Here is a 12279-nt window from a genome sequence, read left to right on the forward strand (position 1 = left end):
ATGTCAAATAAACTTTTTAGTTCTAAATTTTCCATTTTTACATTTCTGTGGAGTAAAAAAGTCTCCAAAAGACTCCAAAAGAAGACCCAAACTGAATGTCAGAAAACTTCGCTTGATTAATTTTTTAACTGCTGTTTTCTTCATATGTATATAGAAAAAAAAGATACAAAGTTTGCACTGAGTGTGGGAATGTGCACACCTAGTGTAAAAATACTAGCAAAAGTATTAGGATCTAAATACCTTGTGTGGAACAGATGTCATACTCAGACTAATTTTGTAAACAATCAAGGTTAGAATAGGTGTCGAGCCTTTTCAGTATGTTTAGAAATGCTGTCCTTTGCTATTGCTGTTACTTACCTAGAAGTCAGTTATAGTTAAAACCCAAAATAATTGTGGAGTCCTATTGCCCTGTATGTTCCTCCTCTTAATATATGTTTGGTGTGTATTGTTACTGACTTAAGCTCTGCTTCCATTTTTTTATAACAACATAAATAAAAGGGTAAAATTAAAAAATGTTTTTTCTTCTGAATGAAAGTAATGTATTTATATTCTCAAAATAGAGGAATAATGTGAATGCTATATTGAACTTTTTCAAATGTGTAATAGTGATACAATGTGCTAAGATTGATTTGGAGTTGTCCTATCTTTTGGATTTGTGAGCTGCATGATAGACATAAGGCCAAGTTTGTGCTGTGTCGTAGTTGTAGGAATCATGTTTTTATATTATACAAAACAAAATGAATACATGGAAAAAAAACAAATAGCAGTAGGAACAGGAGCAAGAGCTGTAGAAAATGGTTGTGTTTATTTCCATCTCTGTTTAATCTGTTCTATACATTCCATTAGGACTATTAAATAATATAAGTTAGATAAGAGTGATAATTTCTCTTTTCATAGAACAGACATTTGATTTTCTGAAGGTTTCTGTAGAGAATGCTCCTTAACAATTCATACAGTGACTATTCTTTGCCATGAATCTTAAGGTCTTTTATTACAGGCCAAGTGAAAACACAGGGGATAGACTTATTGAACATTAAAAAAGGCAGGCTTGGCAAAAACTCAGAATAAGATGGGTGGTTGGTTGGATAGATGGATGGAGTCAAGGAGAGGACGAAGAAATGTTATGTGGATGCTGTTGTGAAAAAGCAGCAGTTCTCTCTTACTTGCAGTTTTGTTAGTGTAGGAGCAGATCACTAACGCTAGTACAGTGTTGCATATAGAAAAAGCTGGAAACGGGTTAGAGAATTTAAGTAGTATAGGAATTTAAAAAGTGTAAAAGGTGACCACAGACATATCTATGGTATTCCTTCAGTGAAGGAATGGGTGAGTTGGGCCAAGGAGAAATGAAGGAGGTCAAAGAGAATGGAAGTGAATTATTAGTTTTGAGCTTAGCTAGGAAGAGGTCATTAGAGTCTGCCAAAAGTAACATCAGTAAGGTGAATGGGACCAAAGAGAATCTAAGATGAAAATGGAAAAGAAAAGCTCCAGACAGTTACCGTGTATTCAGTATATTCATAGAATCACAGAACAGTCCAGGTTGGAAGGGACCTTGAAAGATCATATTCATAGAGTCTGGAAATGAAGATGAATTGACTGCTAGGTTTTTTTGTTGTTATTTTGTATTTTGATTCTAGAGTATCAAAAACATTATTACAAAAGACAAGATCTGTAGGAAATGCTACTACCTTTACTGTGAGGAATATAGATTCTTACTTTTATGGTGAACTATCATTTCAAAATTTTTGAAATCACGTGTGTGTTCTTAAATGTGACTCCTAAATAGGGTACAGGTGTAGATCTACAAGTCCATCATCTTATAAAGATACTGGATGCAAACAGTTTGTCACACTCCAGTATACTACATGTTAATATACAGATTCTTCCTGGAATGTAATGGTGTTGATCAAAAAGCAGGGTGTCATAGAAATTAAAACCTTACATGTTCTCAATAGAAGAAAAGTTCTAGGAACACTTGCTCAGCTAAGAAAAAGACAACTTTCATTTCACAATTTGAGTTCCAGGTCCCATAGTTGCATGAGAACAATGAGAAACAGCTTTATTTTCTTTCCTGTTAACTGTTGAACAAGGAAAAGAACTTGACAATCTAAAAAGCCACTTAAAATTCTGCATTTCAAAATGGTACTTTAATTCAGAACAGACTGTATAACAGCTAGGTTGTGACATTTTTATGTATGTGTGTGCAGCATTCAGTCAAGTTTGCCAAAGCAGGAAGGCAGATTTTAAATTCTCTTGCTGCATGTTTTTTCAGATACATAAGTACAATAGAAGGTCCAGCTCCTATGCATGCTAGGGTGGATTAGTCTTGTTCACAGCAATACATGTAACAAAGATTTTCATCTTTCAGTAATCATTCATGTCTTGTCATCCAAGCACCAGAATTTTTATAACCTTTCTCATATAATGGATACAGGAAATACAATGTATGATGGGAAAGGATCTGAAACTCAGGATAAATAGAACTTTTTGTTGTTGTTTTTCTTTAAAAATAGAAGCCTTTCTCTGCTGTACTGCTAGATTTTTTTTTTTTGTCTGTTTGTTTTTAGTGAAACAAACAAAATCCTTTCCTAAGAACAAAATTAGAGTTTGAACTTTTTTTTTTTTTGGTACCTTAATCACATTTTGATACAGTAATTTTTCATTCTGCATTATTCTGTGTTTTTCAGTTTGTCTGTCTTTATGGTTTGGGGTCAGTTCCTGTTATCTTAATTAAATAAGGAACAGTGGAACTGTTTTCTTCATCTTTCTTCACCCTTTCTTTCACCTAGGAAAAGGAAGAACAGGTTGTATGAATTGCCATTCTTACCTCTGACAAAGCTACAACAAAATTTAGCATTAGAAATTGATGAAAACGTTTAGGAATAAGCATGAATTGAATAATCTTGCTGAAAGGTTCAATCAACCTCTCCTTTAGGTATTAATAAAAAAATATGTGATCAGAAAGAACCACTGCCATAAAAGTTGAGAAATACAAAAAAGGCTGTCTGCTTATATTGCTCTAAGAAAAATTAAAGAACCCAACAAACACTTGGAAGTTTGCTGCGCTTTTGAAAAGAAGCTAGTGAATCAGTGTGTGTTGTATCTAGAACAATTTTGCTTGTATATCTGAACCCTTCCCTCATGCTCAAATTATGAAAGAATGTACTGCAGAGTATTACAATTATTAAGAATATGATTTTCTTATTGGTGTCTGCCTGGGCGACTCAGTTTCTGACCACACTCACAGTTCACACATAGATGTTGTTAAGTAACTCTTTCAAGAGAAGAGGTATGCATAGCAGAAAAGTAATTGTGTCATCCTCTAGTACTATTTTGCTGTGTGAACAGATTTCTGCTCAGTTAGAGTGTCCACTGAGCATTTACTACCAGTAACAGAACATGTCAATTTATTGTATAATGATGGTGCAATAAACCCTTACATGGTACTGTATGGAGGACAGCTTGGGAGTCACATTGTGAACAGTCTAATACAGTTTCCCAATAGTAGTAATGTTGCAGATAGTAGCCTAAAAATGTGTAAAAGAAATTAAATTTACTTAGTTAAGAGATTCTTAAAATATTTGAAAATAAATAAGGTGCACATCAAACCTCCCAAATTATTATAACTAAACAAAGTATTTCATTAGAAGTTTATTATTTCCTAGTTTTTTACTGTTGCAGAATGTAACAAATACAATTATTATTTAAAAATATTATTACAATTATTAATAAAACTATTATTTTTTTAAAAAGTTTCTACATATCCTGAGATTCAGACTGAGACCTTTCCTATTATCAATGGTATTTCCTATATCCATTGTAAATGAGAAAAGTTATACAAATTCTGGTGCTTAGATGACAAGACTTGAATGATTACTGAAAGATGAAAAACCTTCTTGCATGTATTCCTGTGAACAGGACTAATCCACCATAGTTTGTATTTGTTTGTATTTCATTATTGAGTAGAATGTGAGTTTCAGCATCAAAACATGTCAGTAACCCCTGGCCAGTAATTCAAGAAAACTAGGTTATATTGAAGGCTGACCCCCTTCACTTCCTGTTGTTTATTTCTCTGAGTTTCCTAAAACTAATGTATAATTTTATCTGTAATATCTGTTTTGTAAGGATTATAATACAAAATCTTGTTTTTATCACCACCATTTTTGTCTTTTAATAAGAATGTTAGAAGTAATTCTAGGAATAAAGTCTCTGATGTCATATTCATGCAGATGATTGTTAATGTATGCAAATGTGTATACTTAATATTTTGTTTATATGTATTTAAGAGCATTAGTAATTTAGATTAATGTCTTGGGAACTGTATGAATTACGTATTTTTATGACTGATTAAGTAACAGCAAAGTTTCGGAGGCACTTTGAAAGCAAAGTACTCTGAACTCATGAGAGAGAATAGCTTAATGGAAATAGCCTAATTAACCTGGGATATTTGGATTGTGTATCGTGCTCTCACTGATGAGTAGGAATCTTCTGTCCATTCAACTCCATCTGTTTAGTTGGGGAGAAGAGAGTTCTAGACATTTTGCAGAGGAATAAGTTATAAATATTGTGTAGCACAAATAAACACAAGAGGGTGATCTTCTGAATCTTTTCTGTAGGAAAGTACTTTATGAAACTGGAGGAGCTGGTGTTCGAGCAAGGTCTCTGTGGAGAGTAGAACCCCTTCGAATAAGGTACTGATGTTTTTTGAACTTTTTTGTTAGCAACTCTTGTTATATTAACAGGAATTTGATTGTTACAGACCCTTAAGGCAGAACATGAGTAATATATTTGTCCTGCTATATGATATCTGTTAGTATGTTCATTGTCAATACTAAAAAGTAATCTAACATGATATAATCATACAGGGAATGTCAGTATTTGAAGACTACTTTTTTTTTTTCTGTCTGGTCTGTGTCCCATATCAAAAATAGTGTTGCCTGTGAGGTGTGTCTGCTTGAGACATTGCTTCTGTCCAAAAGTAAAATGCTTTCTTAGTTTTCTCTTGGAATTTTAGAAGTATGTGTGGAAATCAGAACAGTCATATCCCTCATGGGTGTTTTGTTTGGTTTGTGGTAGGGGTTTTTTGTTTGGTTTTTTTTTTTTTTTTAGACTCAATCTCCCTCCTAGGTGATTAGTTATCTGTTAACTTGTTGCAATCAAAAGCCAGAAGGAATATATATAGAAAACTCTATTTTCTGATTGTCTTTTAAAGCCCCAAATAGAAATATTAGTTTTGCTTACATCATAAATTACTTTTTGATGTATCATGTTTAGCTGGAGTGGAAGTAACATCAGATGGGGACAGCCTTTCCGTCTTCGGCATATTACAACAGGAAAGTACTTGGCTCTGAATGAAGATGAAGGACTTGTAATGTTAGACAGAGAAAAGTCGGACACAACATCTACTGCCTTTTGTTTTAGAGCATCAAAGGTAAATAACATCAATGCAAATTTGTCTTAAATGTGGAGCACTCGAATACTAAATCTGAGTTGGTTCAATGACTTTATAAATTATTTGTAATTTCTAAATTGAAGCAATTGACAGGGATTATGCATTTAAATACAAAGGTAAATAGCCTGAGTTGAGAGTAACAAAAGTTTCCTTGAGGAAAAATAGAGATGATGAATAAATTTTAGAGTAAAACTACACTGTTAACAGGTTAAAAAACCAAGATTGAAAACTAATACAATGCAAGACACAGTAGTTTAATCATTATAAAATCATTTTAGTTGGACAGAATCTCATTAGAATGTTACTTGTTCCAGCTCTATATGTCATAATTGAAGTCAGCTGAATTCAGTTCAGTTGGGGAAAATTCTGCCCTTGCTATTCTTTATGCAGTGTGTTGATAGGTGAATTGCAAGGAAAGTGTAGTCAGTGATTTCTAAACCATATGTTTTCAAACTGTGCTCTTTAGTGAGCTGCTAATTACATGTTACTAGCTTTCTCATTGTTTCCAGCTGAGAAAAACAGTATAAGTGAGAGAGAATGAAGAATGATTATGGAGGTAGGCAAAATTAATAACTTTCTTCCAGAAAGTGAAAGGTTTTTACACCAAAGATGATGACAATTTTTTATGTGCTTTCATGATAATACTTATAAATAGTTTCAATATCTGTTACAATAGAGTTTTTTATTAAGTATGAGAAGTTAAATGTTCCGTGTAATTCTGAATGCTGTATGGTCCCAGAAGGGCAGTGAAAAAGAATCTTTAAAGTTAGATATATACTAGATAAAAGCTAGCATTAAGGGTCTTGACAGATGCTAGACTTTTGTTAGTATAATAAAGCAAATAATTCTTTTTAGCATGTTTAAAATAACAATGGTTATTTTATTAGTGTGACTGCATAGAGTATGCTGAGAATTTCTTTTTAACCAATCAAAATAATTGAAAAAACTGTCAGGAAACTTACTTAGATTGTTAGATGCTCACCAAATATTTTTTGGTTCTTTCTTCAGTGTAAAGGTTATGCAGTGTAGATTGTACGTACTATGTTGTGCAGGAGCATTTATTTCAGCTGTAATTTTTTCCCATTTTTTTCAAATCATGGCACCCTGGTAAGGATGGTGAGTATGCCAGGAATGTCACAGTTACTGGTTTAATATTGTGTTCAAATTCCTATAACGTACTCACTGACTAATTGGGCATCGGCTGTCCTTCAATTTCTTAATATTTTAATCTATGCATATAGATGTATAACTTTTGAGTATATTAATTTTATGTTTATGTATGCATACTCATAAAATAAATAATTTCTGTTACACTGAATAAACATAGCCTAATTTCTCACTTTTTGTTGAGGAGTGCCTCAAAGACACATTAGTGACATGTTTTACAATCCCCAAAATGACTAAGGTGAAGTACAGTAGTAATTAATTATGCTGAAGTCTGTAATGACTGTGTAATGCATTCATGCCTTCTGCTGTGTTTGTACATAATATGGTTGTTAACGTACATTTTTATATGAAGTACAGGCTCAGTGTCTCATTATCCTAGGATTTGTGCTGTCCTGTATAGAAAAGTATATTTTAACCTCACAATAGCTTATAAATTTGCTTTTGCCTGTGCCAGGAATAAGAATAGTTGTTTATTGTCTGGGCAGTTGAGAGCTGCACTGGCCCATGGGTAGAGATATTAGTGTTTCCAAAGGTGAGGGGAACAAGCAGTGGTAACTCTTCCTGAAGAAAGAAAGGTGAGGTTTTGGAAGCAAATACACCCCCGAAATTGATCCGGACTGTAAGAAGGAAAGGACTCTTGAAGCTAAATGCTGATTTCATACAGATTGAAGGGAAAAAGAACTGTAGAACTAATAGTTAGGCTATATATATGTGAGCGTGATTATCTTAATTTCTGCACATATGTGTTTGTAAACCTTCGTTTTGTCTTGTTAATTTTCTCAGTGAAGAAATATTTTCACTTGCCTGGACCTTAATATGGCAGGAATTAAGGGAAATTTCAAGACAACTGTCTAATACCTTCCTATCCAGCTGTGTACAGATCCTTAAAAATAGGGTCCTGGAATACCTGGCTGTTTACAACACTTCTGTCCTTTAGACTCATAGAAAATTCTGATTGGAAAGGACCTTGGGAAGGCATCTAGTCCAGCCTTCTCCTCCAGGTGGGGTCAACACCGAATTCACACCAGATTGCTCTAGAATATATATTGCTGTGGAGTATCGAAAAGGAAATAAAACATTTCTCCATTGAGGTATTCTTTCCAGTTTGGAAGCCAGCAAAAGGGTTTTTGTGGAAAAAAGAGATTATCTTTGCTGGTAGGCGGAGCTATGAGGAGTATACCAAATCCCCAAGGCTTCCCAGGAGCCTGTAACACATGACTTAAAGTCTTATTTTTCCAACAGTTGTTATAGAGATCCTCTTGTTGGAAAAGCACACCTTCATCTTCAGTATTGTTACATACCACTTCAGTCTTGTGTGTTCCTTGCTTTTCAAAACCTGTGATTGCATTCACAATCTATTTATTTCCACTGTTTTGTTTTCTTTTGCTGTGTAACACTGGAAATTGAAACAGATATTTTAAATTATAACATTCAAATTAGAGTTTTCCTTAATATGTCCTTACATGACAATAGAAGGGAGCTTTAAAAAAAGTGAAAGAATATGTTGAAGAACATTATGGTGCTGATTTCAGTGAAAGCAGCATATGCAATATATGTCTTTTTACTGCAAATTACTGCAAACTAAGCTTACAAGCATCAGAAATTGATGGAAACCTAACAAAATTATGCCTTTTGTTAGGTTTAATATGGAGCTTACTTTGTCAAAAGTTTTGAAATGTCAGCCCTTATATTTTAAGGCAACAGTTTGTAATGCCTTGTGACCACATAGACACCAGTTTCCTTACAGCAGATGGAATCCTGTTTTGAAATGGGATGTTCTCATTCCAGCGCAGTACTTGGCTCAGTATACTCTGCTGAGCAGAACCTTGGTTCTGCTTATAAATTTCTTTGAGAATAAACACAGTGAAGAACAAGATCTTATTTAAAAATATCTGTTTATTTAAAAATTTTTGTGGCCCAGAATTAATGTTAGAGATTTCATATTTTATTTTCATGATGATTTATTTCAATTGACAATGAAGAAGTTATTGGTGTAGTTTGAGTAAGTAACATTCTGACACATTCAAAAGTCACAGATGACTCATGCAGAAGGATCTGATATCATTTTAATATTACTGCCAGCATGTAGCTATCTTAGGGGCTCAACATGGCATTAGGATGTCGTAATAGTTTAGTAGTAATCATAAAGTTTAATTCGTTTTTGGAATAAGATGATAGATATTACAGAGTCCTTTGCCTACAATTGTCTCTAAAAGTTCAAGTGTTTATTTGTAAGTTCATATTTTACAATTGTCATTTCCCAGTAAGTACTGCATTTCAAATACAGTATTAAGCTATTTTTTTTCTACTTATTTTATATGGGAGGAGTAAGTAGAAGGTAAAATTAAAATCACCTTTTTTTCCATGCCTACTGGGGTGTAGAGATGTATACAGCAAAGTATACAGAGTACAGTAAGCCCACTAGCAAGATAGGTAAGCTCAGTGTATCAGTCCTTTGCTCTTACATTTGTGGAACTTTTATTGTTTTCTTTTGTAAAATTGGGGAAGCCTGTGGCAGTGCTTCTAATGCAATAACAGTGTGCAACACCAAAAGGTACAAATTTAATTAGCTGCGTAGGTTAGATTTAATAAGAGTTCAGCAGTCAGGTTGGGGTTTTTTCCATTCTTAGGGGTAGGTAAACACGCCCTTAAGATAGCAAGAGTTTTTTCCGTACTGTGTTTTTACAAGACAACTGTTGAAAAATAGTTGTAAAGGCAGCTCAGTTTACTTGTCCTGTTCACACTGCCATTCCTTACTTTCCTTCTATCATGTTGGAATCTGATTCTATGAATTCTCTCATTTTCTAAATCTTGCCCTTCTGGTATATTAAATATCTTGTGAAAATTGCATCTTTGACAGCTTTGTCCTCAAGTTCCTTTGTTCATTCCTTATTTATTTTATTTTTTGTTACTGTTATTTTTCCTTTGGCATCTTCCTGACCCATAATGTGATTCGTTTTCTTCGTCTTGATTCATTCATGTCCTGAGGGAGTTAAACTGAGAATAGGTTGTGAAGAAAGGATTTTGAAGGAGAAAGAGTTTGGATATTTTGCTGCTAAGATATGTACAAATGTCTAGATAAGAGATATATTTTTTTTCCCTTGTCCTCTGATAATCTTTATCTGACTATACTTTTCAGCTGTTAGAAAATACACCCTCTCTTTGCACACTGCTCTCAAATGACTTGGCTGAAATCCTAGAGAAACTGGACAGAGCACAAAGAGCAAAACATCATGAAGAGGAATTTATGCTGTATTGCTTAAAGTGAGAACAGCCTTCAGGCCCCCTAAATCATTCTAAAGCTTTATTTCTGAAATTTGAAAAATCTTGGGTTTTCTTTGTTTAGTGTTGTCAGAAAAGATCAGTATTGCTCAATTTTTTTTAGAACAGTAACTTTATTAGGATCACTTGTTATTACATTATGATTTCTTTCACCGAAATTTTCATTGATGCCTGATTCTTGACTCAGATGTAATATTTGAGAAAAATGTTTTAATCTTCAGGGTGCTATGTAAAGCCAAATAATTAATTGCTGACAGTTAATGAATTTGTGCTACTTTATTGCATTTTTCATTTAATGACCTCATCATAAATGTGTATTAAACGAGTTCATCTTTATCTGTATGTGATAGTACAGTCCGCGTAAATATGATGTGACATGATTTCCCCATAGTCTTGATGTTGTAATGGTATCCCCAAGGAATGTCTTATAATTTCATTCTACTTCATCTTGGCATTATAATGCTATCTGTTTCAACTAATGTTATTGTTGAAATGTGACAGCTAAATTCCTTGTAAATGAAAGTAGATTAGCATAGCTAAAATAGAGCTTCTCTCTACTCCACAGATGTTGCACATTCAGTAAACTGAAATAAGAACCTGTTACACATATAATAATTTAAACTGTGTATCAATGCCTAACATTTTGTTTACTTAGCAACAAATGAGCAACTATGTACACTTAAGGTTAAGTCCATCAGCAGTTGAAATCATAGAAAAATTATATAATCTAATTATTCTATTTACTTAGAGGTTTTTGTTTAATCATACACATGCACATGCATCCATAATTTGCTATTACAGAATTTGCTGCATAATTCTGTTCTTATTCCTGAATTCACTTTTGAAAGCAAAACTATTTTATTTTAAAGAAAAAGCTACTTGCTGTTGTGCTGGAGACTTAAAATCCTCTGGCTGTGAATGAAGACTAATGGGATTAAGAAGTAGGTGGGGCTTAAAAATTGCACTGGGTATTCCAGCCAAACATTGAGCAATGTCTTTAAAAGAGATTTGAAAGAATCCAGTTCCTCTTATAAAGAGGATAAATGGAAAAATAAAATAAATGTAAAAAAAATAAAGAAATGCAAAAGTAAAAGAAATGTAAAAGCCAAATTGTAATTATTTTTAAAATTAATATTTTCTTCTTTGCTGGTTGTTGCAATACAGAGGTGTTATTCCAAGTGAAGTTTTTATCTGCATCTAGTATTTATAAGCAAAAAATTCTTTAGCATAAAACTATTTTAACTAAATTTCAAAATATGTTTCTGCTCATTTTTCTTTTTCATATTTAAGATAAAATTTGAAAATTTTAGTAATGTAGAGTTCTACAGACTCAACTAAACTGAAATTTTAATTACATCAGTAACTCAGTTATTGATTAAGTTAGGTTAAATAGTTAAAGATTATTTTTTTAAATGTATATTTCTTTACATGATAATAGATTTTACTTGATTTTTCTTGCTTCAATGAAAATGATGTTTCAGATGTGAAATTATTTTTAATTGGACTCTAATTGGATAGAAACAGAAATTATGTGAAACGAAATTTTAGTTGCATCTTAACAACAGAAATAGCATAAACATTGTTCAGTGTTGGAATGTGTTTCAGTGTAGAATTCAATGGTTTATCCAGTTCTGGTATAGAGATTAAATGCCAGCTTTATTTTATCTTCTTAGGAGCTAAAAGAAAAGCAGGATTCTAGTCTTAAACGTGACATTGATGGAATGGGAGTCCCAGAAATAAAGTACGGTGATTCCATCTGTTTTGTCCAACATGTGGCCAGTGCCTTATGGTTGACTTACAAAGCACAAGATGCTAAATCAGCACGTTTAGGTCCCTTGAAAAGAAAGGTAATGTTTGAAATTTTTTTATAATTACTTGTAAAATGAATGTTAGTTGCATAACAGTTTTGGTCTGTCCTGGTTCTTGCCATTATTCCAATGTGGCAATTGTGGGTTTAACTGTTTTGTGCTAGTTTATTGAAAATGATGTGAATGTTTCATTCTAAAAATTAAAACAATGATGGATATTAACATAACTATGTAACTGAAGAAAAACTTTGCCACTAAGAAATGTATTTAGCTATTTTTCTTGGCCGAAGAAATTATTGATTTGGGCTCAGTTTTTATTTTTGACACTTCAGTGAAATGTGGAAATTCCTGATTTGGGTGGTCAAATGAAGATCTATGTTTCACTGTTTAAGGGCGGAAACTTGTAAGTCCTTTTACGTTCACTGGTGGTTTAGATTTTTTTTAATTGAGTATATTGTATGAAATGGCAATTAAATTTGTTATGCAAGGAGTTTCTGGGGCCATTTGTTAGGCTTCTTGAGGGATATTAACAAACAATTTCCTGCCAAAAGAATAGATGTAATTGTGATGTGG

The 12279-nt window shown here is 33.0% G+C and overlaps 1 protein-coding gene across 1 annotated transcript in view; it reads left to right on the plus strand.

The window, feature by feature from the left end:
- RYR3 (ryanodine receptor 3) overlaps window positions 1–12279 on the plus strand; it is a 253363-nt gene that overhangs the window by 82541 nt on the left and 158543 nt on the right. Inside the window, exons 9-11 of the mRNA XM_049825231.1 lie at window positions 4614–4688; window positions 5272–5428; window positions 11572–11745. Of these exons, the coding sequence (XP_049681188.1) occupies window positions 4614–4688; window positions 5272–5428; window positions 11572–11745 (406 nt within the window). The remainder of the gene's footprint in view (window positions 1–4613; window positions 4689–5271; window positions 5429–11571; window positions 11746–12279) is intronic.

Source organism: Accipiter gentilis, chromosome 22 (genome assembly GCF_929443795.1).
Source record: "Accipiter gentilis chromosome 22, bAccGen1.1, whole genome shotgun sequence".
In the NCBI taxonomy this organism is placed as follows: Eukaryota; Metazoa; Chordata; class Aves; order Accipitriformes; family Accipitridae; genus Astur; species Astur gentilis.